This window comes from Corythoichthys intestinalis, chromosome 14 (assembly GCF_030265065.1).
Source record: "Corythoichthys intestinalis isolate RoL2023-P3 chromosome 14, ASM3026506v1, whole genome shotgun sequence".
NCBI classification, from domain to species: Eukaryota; Metazoa; Chordata; class Actinopteri; order Syngnathiformes; family Syngnathidae; genus Corythoichthys; species Corythoichthys intestinalis.
Window position 1 is genome coordinate 33,016,507 of NC_080408.1, and position 19,739 is coordinate 33,036,245.

The 19,739-nt window shown below is 41.0% G+C and overlaps 1 protein-coding gene across 3 annotated transcripts in view; it reads right to left on the minus strand.

Moving 5' to 3' along the window:
• The window catches only part of LOC130929715 (low-density lipoprotein receptor-related protein 8-like), a 139,857-nt gene that overhangs the window by 49,660 nt on the left and 70,458 nt on the right, over positions 1 to 19,739 (minus strand). For 2 of the 3 annotated variants that reach the window (XM_057857129.1, XM_057857127.1), the window contains exons 5-6: positions 7,277 to 7,663; positions 2,856 to 3,176 (exon numbers count right to left, since the gene is read on the minus strand). In XM_057857129.1, coding sequence (XP_057713112.1) covers positions 2,856 to 3,176; positions 7,277 to 7,663 — 708 coding nt within the window. The remainder of the gene's footprint in view (positions 1 to 2,855; positions 3,177 to 7,276; positions 7,664 to 19,739) is intronic. The other variant, XM_057857130.1, reaches the window with a different exon arrangement.

Below are 19,739 nucleotides of genomic sequence, written 5' to 3' on the forward strand. Positions count from 1 at the left end.
CGACGTGCTGACAACTTTGTTTCTCTATTAACACATGGAGCCAACAGTACGAACACAGCTTGGGGCTCTTGGCAGGCTGTACGGAGCAATAGATAGAGCCTGTAGAAGTGGCGTCTAATGGTGTGAGGAAATGTAGTTTTTTCACACAAGCGAACAGATTACATAGCACCACTTCAGTGTTGTCCCGAGACTACATTTCCCATGATTCACTGCGTGACCTGCGCCGCTCGCTGATTCGCTGCGAGATTGACTCAATGGCTACGCTAAACCAACACGCTAGTTCTCAACTGTCACCTGTCAGCGGCTCTCGTAAAACACAAACTATAAGGCTATCATGCGATCACCGTGAAAGAAACGCCGAACTGTCCAAAATGCAATGCAAAGCTTGAAGCATGAAGGTGGAAATACATAATACAAATATAAATAAATGTGCACAAACTCACCGGCGTTGTGTATCTCTTACGGCAACATGACTGTGAATTACCGCGACGCCGTCCCGCTTATATGCACATCCACACCCCTTACCCGATTGACAGTGGATTAACCCTTTCGGACAAGATCGTAGATGACGCACAATTTAAACATGCTTAACCTAGCAAACGCAACAAAAACTATGATCGGGCATTGCCACGAGTTAGCTTTTGGCTAAGGTCGCTAGCTTTTACTGTTCATTCCACAACAGTTGGCAGCTCTGCTGTGACAAAGTCATCAGTCATCTATCCAAAAATTACACTACTTTTTGGCAAATCCTTGACCATAAGCAGACCGGTTGAGGAAGCAGGCATCTTCGAAGTATTTGTAGCAGAGAACACGACTCGATGATGGCGTGAAATTCATTCGCTTAGTGCGTACAAAAGATGTCCATTTACGTGCCATGCTATCTTTCAGCCACTCATTCAACTTTTAGAACAAGAGAACAATACATCGCCAAACACCGCCGTGGCATCTTACCGAGAAGCAATGCAACAATACTGCGTGTATGGCGGACTTCCCTCGCAGTTCTCGGTGTGACGTAATTTCCGAAGATTGCCGAAGAAAAGCATTTTCGTTGTCAAGGGCGTTGCTATGGGTTAAAAGAATCTGGAAGGGTTGCATTAAAAAAAATAACGGAAATATGCTTATAATTGTTTAGCCATTGATATTATTCAAAAACATGGTTGGCCAACCTTACTTCATATTGGTCTTTAAGTACCTCACCTATATTATCAGTAAAGTCCCATCGCTTATAGTGGAACATAGATTTTAAAATTGTATGTACGTACAGTATGTATCTGCAGATTAGAGCACATGGTGCCAAAAGTGTAAAATATATATTTATTTTTGTTGCGGAAACATGAAAAAAAAAAAAAAAGGTAATTAGCATAGGAGCAAAAACTTAAATTTTACACTAGACAACGGTCTAACAAAATGGGTTTAGCTCTGCATATTTCATACATATTTCATAAGCACCGATGTGTATGTTGTCTTTATACAAATTTTGTCTTGAATTAATATTATAAAATCTCTGGGTAACCAACATTAAGCTCTAAACCACACCAACATATGGCAGCAAAAAATATATAACAATTAACATGCACAAAAAAAATTCTATCCAATTACTCAGATTTACTTTGCAGAAACCACATAAAAATGGAATGAAATAACAGCCAATATAAATTTTCCAGCTTTTAAATTAGTAGGCTGAGGGACAGCACTCTGGTTTTCTCCACTATTCCTCAGAATGACATGTCAAAATATGACCCCAATGACAGCAATTTCAGTAATAAATAACTGCTCTTTCTCGGATTTGTAAAAGGTTACTAGTTACAGGGCACAACATTGATTTAGAACTCACTTTTTATATTCCAAGGGACCAAATGCCTCTTTATTCTTGCCCTCTCCTACTCTATTTCACCATGAAACTCCATAACATTAGTAGCCATTTTGAAGAGTTTCTCCCAGTGACTACATGAATTGAGAGTGCAGTGTTAACGGCTGACTGTTGCGCTAAGTAATGAGTCTGCATTATATATGCCATTATTCCTAATGAGCTGGGAAACTTACAGTGGAGAAATGCATTGATCTTTTCCCCCTGATGTATGTCAGACATAAATGCAGACTATTTGTGAGTCTATTTCTGTTTGAAAGTGTAGGATGTGAGTGTTTTTGTGCACAGTTGGAAGAACATCTTGCAAATGAATGGTTGAGAGAACAGCAGGATGAGCAAGGTGTGTGCGTGTGGACACTATTTAATAAGCTATGAACAAAGTGGAGTTGAAGGACGATAGGAGGAAATGCAATGTCACAGAAAGATAAATGATCTTAAAAATAGGCCCAAAAATACCAGTTTTGTTTTATGATTGATAGCCTCCATGGCACATTTAGGTCCAAGATACAGGGTAAAAATATTTGGTCTTGTTAAGCGATGATGTCAAGTAAAGACAACAAAGAGGATGTCGAACAACGAGATTAAACAGAACACACAAGACCTCTTCTTCACTTTTAAAGTAATTAGAACAAGCAGACTTTTGTTGTGATCAGTGAGGCTTCTTCGAGTCAGCCTCTGAACTCTTTGAGGTAGGAGCAATGAGGGAGCTGTGGTTATTTAACGGAGGCAAATCAAAACATGATGCGAAAAAAGTGTTTGAACCTATTCACAATTATTGTATTGTCTAAATTCTCTATTATTGCACAAGTTTGCTGACGCAAAAGATTAAAAGGGTTAACTTACAATTTGGATTTGTTTCTGTCAAACATTTGGGAAAATACAATTATCCATGAAATTCTTTTTACTGTCAAAGCGTTTAAGTCACAGTTCAAAGCTAAGAAGAAATCATTAAACAGTATCAAGCCGTGCAAAGAAAGCCTCCTCTTACCGCACTCTTTCTTTGGCTCGTCTGATCTGTCCTTGCAGTCCTTGACAGAGTCGCAAACTTTTGAACTATCAATACACTCGCCATTCTTGCATAGGAACTTCAGGGGGCCCTCACATTTTGTGGCTACAACACAGAAGGAAAACATACTCAAATAGCCGTGTGTAGACAGATACAGGAAGAAAATAAAAGCAAGCCCACCATTGACGCAACCGGATTCATCGCTGTGATCGGGGCAGTCGTTGACCTTGTTGCACTGCTTGGTGCCATGAATGCAAGAACCATCACCGCATTGGAACTCATCAGGACGGCATGTCAGCAGGGCTGTGCACAAAACACGCAAAATAGTTTCAATCCTTTCAAAATGAACAAAACAACATGGGTTCAAATTCACAGCAGGACTATTGTCTAATATTTTCTGGAAAATAAATCTTTTTTTTAGTTTGGCTTGGCCTGCAATTTATACTCAAGTGCAACTCAGGTGTTTTTTTATTTTCCCCTACAATAACAGCCACGAGAAGGCGCTCTAGGCGTGCCATGACTTCCACAGTTTGCAGAGTTGTTCAGAAGTAGTAATACTGTGGATAAAGACTTTAAATGATTTTGTAGTGATTTGAAGTGAGACCAAGAGTTTGGTAAACATGTTATTTTTGTACTGTTTAGGCTATACAAGTAGTTATCTGAATAGTTGTTAATATGTTATGTTTAGTGTTGCACCGATACCATTTTTGGGGCCCGATACCGATACAGATACCTGGCTGTGCAGTATCGGCCGATACCGATACCATTCCGATACCACTCTGTTTGCAAAAAAAATAAATACATATATAATATATATATATATATATATATATATATATGTACGTATAAGGGATGCAACGATACAGTTAAATTACGGTTCGGTACGATTTTCGATACAATTAAATACATTTAATGCTCTGAAACAGAATATACAACTGTTATTATTATTATTATTATTATTTTTTTTTTTTTTGCTAACAAGCAAAAATAACAGTGCCATCATATAAGCAAGCATTTTAGTGCATAATATTTATGTGCTTACTTCTTACTGATCTGAAGAAATTTTGTATATACTGTAAGTGCTGAGAACAATCTTTACTGTTTGTAAAATGGGGCACACTGTTGATTGTTGCAGCTCTCTTAGCAGCTATATTTACCATATAAGCAAAACATCCTATTTGTGGTCCGAGTCCATCTGTAACATGCTGAATTAACAGTATTTGCAGCATTATCTATAGTCACTGGTATGGACTGATTTGGCCTGCTTAACTTCCATTCAGTCATTGCGGTTTCTAATTCATGAATGTAGTATAGACCCTACTCACATGACGTCACAACCACACCTCCGCGCCATATTGTCCGTCTACTCGTCGTTTTGACGCATTACCGCTACATAAATTCATCCTATTATGGCGTGTTTTTCTGCTCGTTAACATTAATAATCAAAATGGTGAAGGCGTGTGTGGTGGTTGGTTGCAATAACAGAGAAGATAGACGGAGAGACTTGAAGTTCTACCGTATTCCGAGAGACCCGGAGACGACAGCGAGATGGACTGCTGCAATTCGACGAGAAAACTGGGTTCCAAACGATTACCACAGACCATGTAGTAGTCATTTTATATCTGGTAAGATGCATTTAGTATATATTTAGAGGGTTTTGGGCTGTCAACCACAATTAAGATCATTGCGAGGCTAATCGCCGACAACATACAGTTTCAAATTCAAGATGCTTATTTCTTCCACCATCATTACATTTTGAATAATATTTAGCTGGTACCAAGTGAAAGAAGCTGGCCTCGTCTACGGATCATCAGTTAAACAGGTGTGTCCAAACCTTTTGCAAAGGGGGCCAGATTTGGTGTGGTAAAAATGCGGGGGGCTACCTTGGCTGATTTACATAGAACAATATATTTAAACAAATTTTAGCAAGCCCTTCTGTGTGTCACATTTGCTTTATAATTTTTTTAATTAATAATTTCAACAATCTCGTCTTTGTGGCGTTCTCTTTCGACACTCGGGCTCTTGCGAAATACTGCTGCTAAATTAAGCTAGCTTCAAGTTGCTATAATTTCTCGCTGCGTATCTTCCCTGTAATGTTGTACATGTCAGCGTTTCTTGTTCGGTAATATTATTGCCTCACATCAAACTCTTTGAAAACAGCGACTGTCTCTTTGCAAATGAGGCAGACACAGTTGTTGCGTGTTTTATTGAAGAAATAGTCCAATATCCACCTATCCTTGAAGCGTCGGCCATCGCAGTCAACTTTTTTTTTTTTTATTGATAGTCGCCATTTTAGAAAATTGGAAGTAAAGGGTCACACGGGGTAATGTTGCTTAGAGTGCTGCTCTTAAAGTTTTCAAACTGTCGTGAGAATAGGCTGATTTTGTGCGGACAAGATAGTTGTAGATATCAGGGTAGCAGATGTCAGGCAGAGAGGGCGAAGACAGCGGGTCGAAAAATATCGATTTAGGCATCAAATATGGATCTGGCGAATGGATAAACTGAAGCTTTTCCACATAACGCCTTTTATGCAACGCATCCAATGAGTTTACAGCGTCTGAAAGCACCGGGGCTTCCATGAATTGCTCTATAAACTGAACGACTAATTGAAACCATTGAGAATAGGGCTAAACAAAGACGGACAATATAGCGGCCGGATACAGCGACACATCATTCTGTGACGTTGGTGAGTAGGGTCTCTATGGACTACGCGTCACTCTGGGCTCACACAGCTAATGGCATGGGATCTAATGTAGCACATCTATGTTGCTATTTGATGATATCTAGTGTGTGCGCGCGAGAGTTGGCATGGGATATAACATAGGACATCTAGGTTGCTATCTGATGATATCTAGTGTGCGCGCCGCGCCGCTTGAGTGTTTTCTGGCCACAGAAGTCACTTCTGCTCATTACTGCACAACACCAGCATAATATGACAATCGACTTTCATAAACAGGACGAGTTTAAAGTACGGCGCTCTTAATTTGCCACTCATTGTTCATCATGAAACCATGAGTCTGCTTAGTCTCTCACGGTCTTAACCTTTCTGATCCCATCGGCGCTATTATAGCAAGCATTAGCTTAAGCATGCTAATCGTTTGTGAGTGTCATGTAAGAAAAGCAGCGCAACATCGCGGATGTGCGTTGTAGTGAACATCTTTAATATTGAAGACGAAGGTGTTACTTTCGTTTGGTACTTTCGAGACAAATACATACAGATGTCATGCATCGGGATTTGGGAAGTTGGCTCACGTGAGGAGGACAGTTCATTTGCGCTAAAGTGATTCCAATAGATGATATCGGCGCCCAAAATGTTGGTACTCGGCGATACCGATACCACCAATTCGGGCTTGATCGGCGCCCCCTGCCGATACTTGTATCGGTATCGGTGCAACTTTAGTTATGTTAACAGACGCCTATTTAGCCTGTTGTTCGCTATTTTGTCGTTATTACTGTGGTAGAAATAAATGACCCAAAGGGATCCATATTGCACAAATTGACTGATTACCACAATTACTATTAGGTAAAATGTTTGTTCTTGGTCTACTACTCCAGAAATGCAACCTTTATACTCCGCTGCGAATTAACATATCCTTTTGCTGTTCGTTGTATATGCTTGGGCTGGTGCGACTTACAGTCTTTTTCCGTTCAATTTTCAGTTAATATTGCAGTAACGCACAAGTTCAAACTTCTGAATAAGAATGGCACCACTTTTTACTTCTTTCAAGAGCATTAAAGTAAGTAGTCTAACAAAAATGTGAGAAAAAAAAACATACAGTAAGTACTATAAACACAATGCTCTGATTTTTGTTTTCCTTTGTAAAAAAGGTCAGTTTTAGCCAAGGTCTGTGGTACGGATCAAAACAGATATTGAAAATGTACAAAATTCACTACCATAAAGGTCAGTCATCTCATTCAGGTGTACGCCGTCATTGTCTTTTCTCAGAAAACTGTTTTTTTTTTTTTTTTTTTTTTTTGTCTGAGATGTTATTTTGTCGTTTATCACATTTTCTTTTCTTTGGGCAACCTAGCTGTCTCCAATAAACTTGTAGAATGTGTTTGTCCTAACAAATACAGTGTGAAGAGGGGGCTTTGTGATAAAAATGATTGTCCTCACAGTTATATCTGGCCAGGGACGAGGGGAGCCCTCAAGCTCTTGTCTCACCGTGGCTGAGTGTGAAGCTCAGATAGTCTCACATATCATTAAGGCGATGTGTGATGCACACATCAAGCCCTACGGAAGTGCTTTTTTTCTAGAGGTCATGCATGTATATAGTTTTTTACTTTCACTATCTGTCCACTCTTCGGTCAGAAAGATGATCACGCAGGGTCATCAATTTATAACTGTGTCGTAAGACAACATGGCAGTCGGTGATTACAACAGGATCGAGAAAGAAACTTACGGCAATCTGATTCATCTGACTTGTCTTTGCAGTCTGGATCGCCGTCACATTTCCAGCCTAGCCGCACACACTCCCCGTTGGCACAGCGGAACTCCTCAGCAGTGCAGTTGGCCCTGCTGGTTGCCAGGAGGACGCCGTCACCGCCGCAGCGCTCGGGTCCCTCGTCCGAACCGTCTGCACAGTCGGGATCGCCATCGCAGCTCCACATGAGTGGCACACACTGGGAATTGTTACAGCGGAGATGGTTGGGCCCGCAGGTTAGAGGCGAAGTGCACTTGAGCTCATCGCTGCCGTCTCCGCAGTCATCGTCGCCATCGCAAACGTGGACCGAAGCCAAGCATTTACGGTTGGCGCACATGAACTCGCCAGTGGGGCAGGCTTTAGCGTCTGGTAGACAAAAGGAAACAATGCAATTGATATTGTGTCGAGGAGCTCGTCTGTTCAACAACAGGTTATAATTACACGGTATACAGTGACACGTTATTATGTTTAAATATGCAGTTAATAAACCTCTCTTGAAAAAAACCTACTCTAGATCCTGATATCTTAGCTAATTACATACCTATCTCTAATCTACCCTTCCTCTCCAAAGTCCTTGAAAGAGTGGTTGTTAAACAACTATGTCAGCACCTACGGGACAATAGTTTATTTGAACATTTCCAGTCTGGCTTTCGAGCTAATCATGAAACTGCATTAGACAAAGTAAGTAATGACTTGTTACTAGCTGCTGACGATGGATTAGTCTCGATCCTGGTTCTGTTGGACCTGAGTGCAGCTTTTGACACAATCGACCATAATATCTTATTGCAGAGACTAGAATGGGACATAGGCATTAGAAGAGCAGCCCTCTGCTGGTTTAAATCCTATTTATATAATAGGTACCATTTTTTCAATGTAAACCAGCAATCATCACCGTATTCCAGAGTCAGTTATGGTGTGCCGCAAGGGTCGGTCCTCGGGCCCATCTTGTTTACGCTGTATATGCTGCCTTTAGGCAATATCAACAGAAAACATAGCATTAATTTTCATTGTTACGCTGACGACACACAATTTTATTTATCAATTAAACCTGATCAGATCAGGCAAGTGGATAAACTAAGTACCTGCGTCCGAGATGTAAATACCTGGATGAGCCCTAATTATGTTTACTCAACCCTGAAAAGACAGAAGTTCTTATAATAGGCCCTAAAAGTGTTAGAGACTCTAACTTCCAGATAGTCACTCTGGACAATGTGAGTGTAGCCTCCAGCACCACAGTTAAAAACCTAGGAGTTACATTTGACCCAGACCTATCATTTAAAGCAAACCTGTCCTCAAGGGCTGCTGTGGGTCCTGGTTTTTGTTCCTACCAATCGAGCACAGACAATTTAACCAAGTTTGAAGTTTGTGCTAAAACAAATAGCACCTGACTGCAATCAGTTGATTACACTTGTGAGACACCAGATTGGTGAAAAGATGTCGTCTTGTTTTGTAGGAATGAAATCTAGCACCCACTGTGGCCCTATGTGGAATAGTTTGGACACCACTGATTTAAAGCTAATACTAAACAAACCTGCAAAACAGCCTTTTTTCACCTGCGCAAAATAGCCAAAATTAGGAATATTATGTCCAAAAGTGATGCAGAAAAATTAATTTACGCGTTCGTTACAGCTATTGGGTTACTGTAACTCCTTACTCGCAGCTTGTCCTAAAAGTTCCCTAAAAGATCTTCAGCTAGTCCAGAATGCAGCAGCAAGACTTTTAACAGGAACTAATGGAAGAGAGCACATCACCCGTGCTCCAAGCTCTTCACTGGCTTCCAGTCGAGTTTAGAATTAAATTTAAAATCCTTCTTCTTACATTTAAGACCATTAATGGTTTGGGGTCATCTTATCTCACAGATGCTCTGGTTCTATACCATCCCAACAGAACACTTCGTTTTCAGAATGCAGGTCTACTGTTAGTTCCCAGGGTCTCTAAAAGTACAGTAGGAGTTACAGCCTTTAGCTACCAAGCTCCTTTCTTACGGAATCAGTTTCCAGCTAATTTTAAAGAGGCCGACACAGTCTGTACATTTAAGATTAGACTAAAAACGTTCCTATTTCACAAAGCTTATGGTCAGGCTAGTTGAAAACAGACTAGACTTACAGTTCAGTCTAAGCTGCCCTAGGAGCTATAATGCTGGGGGAAGTACAGCCACTGAGTCCTATCCCCTGTTTTCACTCTACTTACCACTTGTCTTTACTTTATTTGTCTTTTCAAATTCTAATATCAAGTTGACTAGTTATTTCATCACTAGTCACCCGGTGTCCCCTTCCCCCCCCCTTTCACGATGTTTGCTGTTTTGAATGTTTAATAGCAGCGTCTGCGTAGGCCTAAAGTGGCCTGTGAGAGTGCTGACGTCATCTGAGCGAGAGCGTTCCATTCATATGGTCGCAGAGCCATCCCCGCAAATGAATCGTACTGCTATGGAGGATGGAATCAAAGGATTGCGTATTCACCTTCGGTTTTCACTGTCACTGTAAAAAGGCGAGGCCATTCCGCAATTGCCTGGCACGGCCAGACTGTTCTCCCTGTATTTTCCAAACACTGTGAGAATAGTCTGGGACCCAGCTCCTTAATGGCCTCTCGAGGCGAATGAAATCATCCGTCCAATCAGATTCGATTATTTGCGTGACGTGTTATTAACGAGCAATGTCACTCTTGCGCGTCGGAAGTCGTCTCTACAACAACACAGATGGCGAACGGGAGAGCCGAGAATATGTTCCAATCCGCGGTAAAATCAGTTTTATATTACCAAAAATGCATCGACACAAGTTATTGACAACAGTCTGTCATGCACTAGCCATGTTGAATAAACGTCTCCGTTCTCTGCTCACGCTAGTTTCTTGTTGCTTTACCAACGTCACGACCGCCCGTCGCTGATTGGTTCACTCCGCTGTCTGCTTGTTGTGGCTTGCTCCGCCCTGGGAATTTGATCCACCAGACGGTCGCCAGACTCAATCGCTGGAACAGAGGTGAGTATTGAGTTCCAGGCTAATTCCGCAACACAATCGTTGCATCTTAGTGTTGCAGCGTCACCATGAAAATGGCTCCTTAGTGTCTTGTTCTGTCTTGGTTCCTTTGTGTTTCTTGTTATTGCTCCATTCATGTCACCTGTTGTCAGCCTGCTGACCAATCAGTTTCCTCTCTGCCTCTCGCGTCACCAACCTGTTTCTAGTTATCATGTCACACTTGTCTGTGTAGGCTGGCTACGTTTACATGGACACTTTTATTCGGATTAAAGGCCTGATCGGAATAAAAATGCCCCTTCGGAATATTCTAACCCAATCCAGCTAATTCGATCAAGATTTTATCCCGAATGAGAGAGGTGGTTTATGTCAATAGATAATCCGATTGGCGCACATGAAAACACTTTGTTCCAAACTTCCGGAACAAGCCGTCTTTATCTGTAACTCGTGATGTCCAAATGGGGCATCATGCAGCTTTCCAACCTGTTGGCCCATTGTGTTGAAAATCAGTTCATTACTCGAAGACCGTGGGGGCCATCTGCTGGCATATTGGTTGTAATGCAGGCTGCAGCCATGCTAAAGGGTTGATGCTACAAGTGTGCACGCTGCACTGTTCAAAAATGAACAAGTAAACTATAAGGTGAATCATTCACTGTGAATGAATGATCAGGGTTAGGGTTTACGTTAGGGTTCCCTCTGAATGAATGATTCACTGGTCGCACACCCAATTCAAATGGATTGGATGTCTATCAACGTCAGCGGCAGCCGATGAGTTAAAGATTACACTAGAGAACATTTTTCTTGTTGGACCTGACAACAGGTTTTTAAAACAAATTTTTGCCGACGGACTTCAAAACTGATCTTAGTTTTCCTCCATCATATTTCTTAAGTAATATGAAAAGTACTGTAATTAACTTAATTAACACATTTAAGAATTTCAAAAATATATTGACATATTTTTAAATATAAAAGAAACGGGCATGACTACTAGGGATGGAAATCAAGAACCGCTTCTTAAAAAGAACCGGCTTCGAGTGGTCCGATTCCATGGAATCGTTTGGCAATTTATCTAGCGATTCTTTTATCAGTTCCAACCAGCACAATTTGCATGTTAAAATTTACGCAGGATACAAACTTTCAAATCAGCAAATACGGCATCTTACTTACCATTGGTGAGACTTCTCTCCAAGTGCAACCTGGAGTGAGTCGTTGCCGAGTGAATTTACGTTGACTTTTACAAGCTATGTCATTATTCATGAGACTACGTAAAGAAATGGTGATTTTTCCAAAAAAGTCTATTAATGGGTCTATCGTATTCCTCGTCAAATACTCTATAAGAACAATATAACATATATGCATCTAAAATAATCCAAAACGATTTTATTAGCAATTTTAATACTCCTGTTAGAAAGATTCCATGGGTATACGTTCGTTCCCATAGCAACAAGTCAGTTAGTTCCTGTTATTGTCCTACATCATGCGTGCTATGTATTCTGGGACCGAGAATAGGCGTAAGTTGCGCATTTCGAGCAGAGGACGGCCACTTGTTAGAGGAAGTATCTGTGTGCGTCAATGAACGGATTTAGGTTTTTCCTCTTCAAGCCATAAAGTTCTTATGAGAAGTTAGAGCCGTTATCAGCGCGACCGTTTCGTGTTTTTACTGTTACATCGGCTGGCTGCTCCCGCTCATTCTCCCTGCGTGGAGGAGAGCGTCTTTTACATTATATTTGCGTTGCACATTAGTGTTAAGAGGGAATGTGTTAGTTTAGCATCTTAAAATGATGTTGTACATCCATATGAGTGTAAAGTGCTTAGTTTTCGCCACTTCTATGGCCAAGATGACTGCACATGCACGCAGCGTGCTTCCTAGTTGTGCGCGGGCTCCTGCCCTCCTACCTTTGTGTCATTATAATATTACGAGTCATGTATGTGTGTTATTGACTGCTTTACAGTCAATTTGCATTGTTTATTGCATCAGCACTAATTTGATGCAATTTTCTTTCCTTTCAGAACCACACATACAGTGGGGCAAATAAGTATTTGGTCAACCACCAATCGTGCAAGTTCTCCTATTTGAAAAGATTAGAGAGGCCTGTAATTGTCAACATGGGTAAACCTCAGCCATGAGAGACATAATGTGGGAAAAAAAACAGAAAATCACATTGTTTGATTTTTAAAGAATTTATTTCCAAATTAGAGTGGAAAACAAGTATTTGGTCACCTACAAACAAGCAAGATTTTTGGCTGTCAAAGAGGTCTAACTTCTTCTAACGAGGTCTAACGAGGCTCCACTCGTTACCTGTATTAATGGCACCTGTTTTAACTCATTATCGGTACAAAAGACACCTGTCCACAACCTCAGTCAGTCACACTCCAAACTCCACTATGGCCAAGACCAAAGAGCTGTCATAGGACACCAGAGACAAAATTGACAAAAATCAACTGTGGGAGTAATTATTAGAAAATGGAAGACATACAAGACCACTGAGGATCTCCCTCGATCTGGGGCTCCATGCAAGATCTCACCCCGTGGCGTCAAAATGATAACAAGAACAGTGAGCAAAAATCCCAGAACCACACGGGGACACCTAGTGAATGACCTATAGAGAGCTGGGACCACAGTAACAAAGGCTACTATCAGTAACACAATGCGCCGCCAGGGACCCAATCCTGCACTGCCAGACGTGTCTCCCTGCTGTACCCAGTACACGTCCAGGCCTGTCTGTGGTTCGCTAGAGAGCATTTGGATGATCCAGAAGAGGACTGGGAGAATGTGTTATGGTCAGATGAAACCAAAATAGAACTTTTTGGTAGAAACAGAGGTTCTCGTGTTTGGAGGAGCAAGAATACTGAATTGCATCCGAAGAACACCATACCCACTGTGAAGCATGGGGGTGGAAACATCATGCTTTGGGGCTGTTTTTCTGCAAAGGGACCAGGACGACTGATCTGTGTAAAGGAAAAAATGAAAGGGGCCATGTATCGAGACATCTTGAGTGAAAATCTCCTTCCATCAGCAAGGGCATTGAAGATGAAACGTGGCTGGATCTTTCAGCATGACAATGATCCCAAACACACAGCCAGGGCAACAAAGGAGTGGCTTCATAAGAAGCATTTCAAGGTCCTGGAGTGGCCTAGCCAGTCTCCAGATCTCAACCCCATAGAAAATCTGTGCAAGGAGTTGAAAGTCCGTGTTGCCTAACGACAGCCCCAAAACATCACTGCTCCCGAGGAGATCTGCATGGAGAAATGGGCCAAAATACCAGCAACAGTGTGTGAAATGCTTGTGAAAAGTTACAGAAAACGTTTGGCCTCCGTTATTGCCAACAAAGAGTACATAACAAAGAATTGAGATGAACTTTTGGTATAGACCAAATACTTATTTTCCACCATGATTTGCAAATAAATTCTTTAAAAATCAAACAATGTAATTTTCTGGGGGGTTTTCCCACATTCTGTCTGTCATGGTTGAGGTTTACCTATGTTGACAATTACAGGCCTCTCTAATATCTTCAAGTGGGAGAACTTGCAGAATTAGTGGTTGACTAAATACCTATTTGCCCCATTGTATACCCACACATTCCAGTTTTCTTCACACACACTTCTTTCACACACATACAAATACATCATCATCTTTCCACGCATGCTCTCATCTGCTCATTGAGTGGTTGTCATATCAAGTGCCATTGCCTGTATAAATTTGTGCCTGTTGCCAAATTAGATTAAAAGTGCCAAAGACCAACTCCAATCTCCGCTCCTTGTGTTCTAACCGACACTCCGAGCCGATTGAACCAGAAACATATTGAACCCAGAACCTCATACAGACCTTTAGTCCAAATTAGAATCGATAAGGGAATCGATAAAGAATCAAATCGTTAAGCAATATCGATAATGGAATCGGAATCATAAATATCTTATCAATTCCCATCCCTAATGACTACTGTCTTGTACAAATGGTATGGCTGCCATTTCACGATTGTATTTGTAAGAAATTAGTTGAGGTAAAAAAATAAAACACTTAGAGCTCTTTCTGGAGTGTTCAACTAGAGGACTATTGTATGAGAAAATGTCTTGTACGGCCCCTCATACTATTGCATTTGATTTTCCTGCAATAGCCAACAATTATACAGTATGTACTCATACATGCCATTTATCAGCTAATCAGTCAAATTTTGACTGCAAGAAATCAGAACGTCAATCTTAGCTTTTATCAGCATAAAAAATGTTTCCTTGTGTTATCAAACTACGGTATGACTGAATGAAACAAAACAGCACTAGCATTGTGCTTTGATACACGCAGAGAAGAAATAACATTTCCTGTCAGTTCAGCCGGGTCACAGCAGCGCTCCTGGGAAATAACTAAACAGGTGACCTTTACTCTGAAACCTCACACACCTGTGAGAGGAAAACTTTCCAAACATGATATGATGAAAGTCAAAGTGACAAGACCACCTGACGCGGCTATATCCTCTTTAAAGTGTTGCCGTGTGGCCTTTATTTCTCTCAATTCTCTTGGGGGATTGACAAAGACTACTGCACTGCTGAGTTTGAGAGTAATTTCTGTACACATGAGGAGCTAAAATCAACTCAAGCAAAAAACAAAAAGTGCAATACTTTGCTCAGAGCGCATAGGATTAGGGCTGATTACACATGGGAAAGGCACTATAAATAAACTTAACAGGAGTGAGTTGTCATGTAAATTCATGAAATAAATTAGGTGGATATGCCCCGGGCATGTATCAGTTATTCAAACTTTCAACACCAAGCTCAAGGGTAGGTGTGAGCTCCCGCTAACAATATGCAGATCAAAATGAGCAGTCTAACAAGTGACCTCTACTTGCTACACGATTTAAAAAAAAAAAATGTAAGTCAACTTATCATTTTAAACTCAAACGCACGCTGCTCAGAAGCCAATGGATGCACTGAGAACTCAAACCAATTCCACTCCTCCTTTCTCAGCTCACTTCATGACGAACTGTGAATCATCTGACACCCCCAGCCTCTAGCAATAATAATACACCGCAGCATTTTTGACAACTCCACATAACAGGCTATTTCCAGTGATTGAAATCTGCAGTGCAAGTAAAGTTGTTGAAAAATATGGATGGGTGAGTGACGGAGTTGCAAAGTGAAAGTGAAGCTGTAACATGAAGACTGATGTCAGAAGAGAAAAAAATGATTTACATGACTGCATTCTCAATGGTTAAGGCAGCAAAATCCATTGAGCTAAGAAACTATTAATACTATGTAAATTATTTCTTCTAGTGTGTGTGGTGTTAAATCCAAGCATTTGGAAGCATTTGGTCCGGAGTTTAATAAGAAAGTGCTTATGATTTATAACACTGTTTAATGTATGTGTTGTGTCTGTTTGACAACGTTGCCTTAAAAAAGAGTATGTACTGTAATTAGGGCTGGAGCTATCGAATATTTTAGTAGTCGAGTAATTGAAAATTCTATAGATTAATCGAGTAATCGGATAAAACTTTTTTTTTAGGTAAAGTGCAATTATAAATATACATGAGAAAAAAGGCATTTAATCCAATATTGAACCATTTTCAGTCAATCTTTATTTTTGATGTACATTGTTGAAAACAGACAACAATTGTATCACAGATGTGACTAGAAAAAAAAATTCACTGCTTTCACTCCAAAACCTTCTAGATCTTATAAAAAAGATATTTCTTACCTAAAAATGCCATTACGCTTGATAACACACATCACTTGAAAGCTACGTGTTTTTCCCACGTGTTTCAATTGAATTTCCATTTGTGTCAAGCTATTTCTAAGTTCTAGTTAAGTTTTAAGTTAGTCTAAACTGTAAGTCCTGTGGCCTATACTACGAAGCCGGTTTTCTGGCTTAGCAGAGTAACTTCGAGAGTAACTTCATCACGTGCGACCTAAATTCGCAGCTAAGCGAGACTACAAAAGGTGAATATGTTGGAACCGAGAAGTGTTGCCATGGCAACACACGCCACACGCTAAACCTGGTCGTCTCAGAGTTAGATCTTGCTTAACCCCAGAATTCTAATTAACCACGCTATATTTAAACAGCACTCCTCTGCGGACATGTCCCCCTGACAATGACAGCGTACCTGGACGACCCATACAACAATCACGGATTGTGGGGGCTCTCTTCGGAGGGCATGGGTTTTTGGAGCCCGGCAGAATCCGCTGGTGTACCCGGAAGATGTTCTCCATGAAAGATGTAGATTTTCGGCTGAGGGAATTCTTTATCTGTGCCAACTGATCGAGGCGGACGTCACTAATGTAACCCACCGAAGTCAGGCGCAGATTGTGTGCCTGTCCGTGCGCTTTCGCCAGGGACAATATATGCATTCCATCGGTGATGCTGAATATCAGCGTAAGAACGCTGTATGCCGTGCGATTTGGAGTGGGGTATAGAAACGCTTCAAATTGATTGTTGAAATCGCTGAATGTAAACGAATGCAGAGCTTTGCTCTCATACAAGAAATATATTTAACTGACTTTTCCAGCGTTATTTCATTGTGTAAATGCATTTATAATAATCATAGAAATATGTAGACTATTTAAACATTGAGAAAACTTGCGTTTTTTTCTGCCAACTCGAAGAGATTAAAATAAATGTCAAATCCACTGATAGGACAGACGCACGAATATAAAAGATATAGATGTTTATTGAATATGCATCATACAGTCTTGTTTAACTGTGAAAATTCGTTACACAAGACGGGCTTTAATTTACGCAACAACGCATGGCATCCCCGCATTTCCTTCTTCTCCTGAGTCCTCACAAATATAACATAAAATTATGGGGGGGGGGGGGTTGGGCTCGGGCCTGCAAATCAAGTTAATTGATCGGGCTCGGGTCGGGTCGGGCTGGATTTTTTAGGCCCAAACTAAAAGAAAAAAAAAAGGACGTACGTATTCATACAGTCAATGGGACTAAACATACAATCATCCTACTTCATGTGGTGATGCGCGATAAATTATTTCTTACTGTTAACGTACCAAATCTTATTTTATTGTCCTGACAGCAGGCTTTATTTCTTTTCATGTACATAAGTAAACTGGCATATTGATGCATTCACAAATCACACGATCTGTAAATTCGCTGTCAACAGACCCGTCGCGCTCTCCTCGCCAAAGCAGTGTTGGATTTCACGGTGAGGGTGGATTTTAATTCCTCATAACTCTGCATGATCATCGCGCGTTCCTCCTCCGTGAAATAAGGTACCCGTGCCATCGTCACAAGTAGTGTTTGACTCTGGTCTCCGCCCCCTTTTATGTGAACGCGCAGTAACTCTGACTGGGTTGACACAGGTTCGACTAATCAACCTCATAATCAGCGTCGTAGCACCGATTGACCACAAACTAGACAACCAGGTTTTGTCAACTCCGGTTACCTGCTGGTAAACTGGATTACTTCTGGGGAGGTTGAACTCCGTTCGTAGTATAGGCCACTGATAGGATTTTGAGTTTTTGCAGTGTTCAAAATAAATGTATGATACCTGCTGTATTGGAGCACATTAGGGAAGAGTGCTACTTGGTGTTTTATTCAGCAATGACTACTGAGCCAAAACTGACAGTTAGCTTTATTATGTTTTAATTTTACACCCTTATCACTCAACAGCGCTGTGTTTTTACAAATTAAATAAAGCCTGTATGTAAGACATGTTAGCCACGCATCGACAGTGGTCATAATCAATAGAAACCTAGCCCTCCAAAGGGCTAACGTTACGTGAACGAGTGACAGTAACGTTATATTTATTAGCGCTGAGAAATCTACTGCTTAAAGATGGCGGCTGTTTACTAACGCTGCCCAGGCGCGGCCGAGTCTGTCATTTCGCATCTATAGACCCTACTCACATGACGTCACAACCACGCCTCCGCGCCATATTGTCCGTCTACTCGTCATGTTGACGCATTACCGCTACGTAAATTCCTCCTAATATGGCGTGTTTTTCTGCACGTTAACATTAATAATCAAAATGGTGAAGGCGTGTGTGGTGGTTGGTTGCAATAACAGAGAAGATAGACAGAGAGGCTTGAAGTTCTACCGTATTCCGAGAGACCCGGAGAGGAGAGCGAGATGGACTGCTGCAATTCGACGAGAAAACTGGGCTCCTAACGATTACCACAGACTATGTAGTAGTCATTTTATATCTGGTAAGATGCATTTAGTATATATTTAGAGGGTTTTGGGCTGTCAACCACAATTAAGATAATTGCGAGGCTAATCGCCGACAACATACAGTTTCAAATTCAAGATGCTTATTTCTTCCACCATCATTACATTTTGAATAATATTTAGCTGGTACCAAGTGAAAGAAGCTGGCCTCGTCTACGGATCATCAGTTAAACAGGTGTGTCCAAACCTTTTGCAAAGGGGGCCAGATTTGGTGTGGTAAAAATGCGGGAGGCTACCTTGGCTGATTTACATAGAACAATATATATTTAAACAAATGTTAGCAAGCCCTTCTGTGTGTCACATTTGCTTTATTATTATTTTTTTTAATTCATAATTTCAAGAGTCTCGTCTTTGTGGCGTTCTCTTTCGACACTCGGGCTCTTGCGAAATACTGCTGCTGTGAAATTAAACTAGCTTCAGGTTGCTATAATTTCTTGCTGCGTATCTTCCCTGTAATGTTGTCGTACATGTCAGCGTGTCTTGTTCGGCAATATCATTATCACGTCACATCGAACTCTTTGAAAACAGCGACTGTCTCTTTGCAAATGAGGCAGACACAGTTGTTGCGTGTTTTATTGAAGAACTAGTCCAATATCCACCTATCTTTGAAGCGTCGGCCATCGCAGTCAACTTTTTTTTTTTTTTGGATTGTCGCCATTTTAGAAATCACACAGGGTAATGTTGCTTAGAGTGCTGCTCTTAATGTTTTTCAAAGTTTCGTGAGAATAGGCCGAGTTTCTGTGGAAAAGATAGTTGTAGATATCAGGGTAGCAGATGTCAGAGAGGGCGAAGACAGTGGGTCGAAAAATATCGATTTAGGCATCAAATATGGATCTGGCGAATGGATAGACTGAAGCTTTTCCACATAACGCCTTTTATGCAACGCATCCAATGAGTTTACAGCGTCTGAAAGCACCGGGGCTTCCATGAATTGCACTATAAATTGCACGACAAATTGAAACCATTGAGAATACTGATAAACAAAGACGGACAATATGGCGGCCGGATACAGCGACACGTCATTCTGTGACGTTGGTGAGTAGGGTCTATACCTAAATGCATGCAATATCTATGAGACGCATCGGACACTACCTGCTACCACATTAGCATCATACGGGTGCAGTTTTTAGCAACGTCGGCGTAGTTTGTAGCAGCTGTCGGCTGCAGTAATGTTTTTTTTTTTATTATTATTGCTTTTTCCTCTACGCACGTGACGTCAGTGTTGACCCGCATTAAAAGTAGTCCGGGCAAAACGTGATGCTTAGAGCTGGCAAAATTAAATGATTCCTCGAGGTGAATAAAA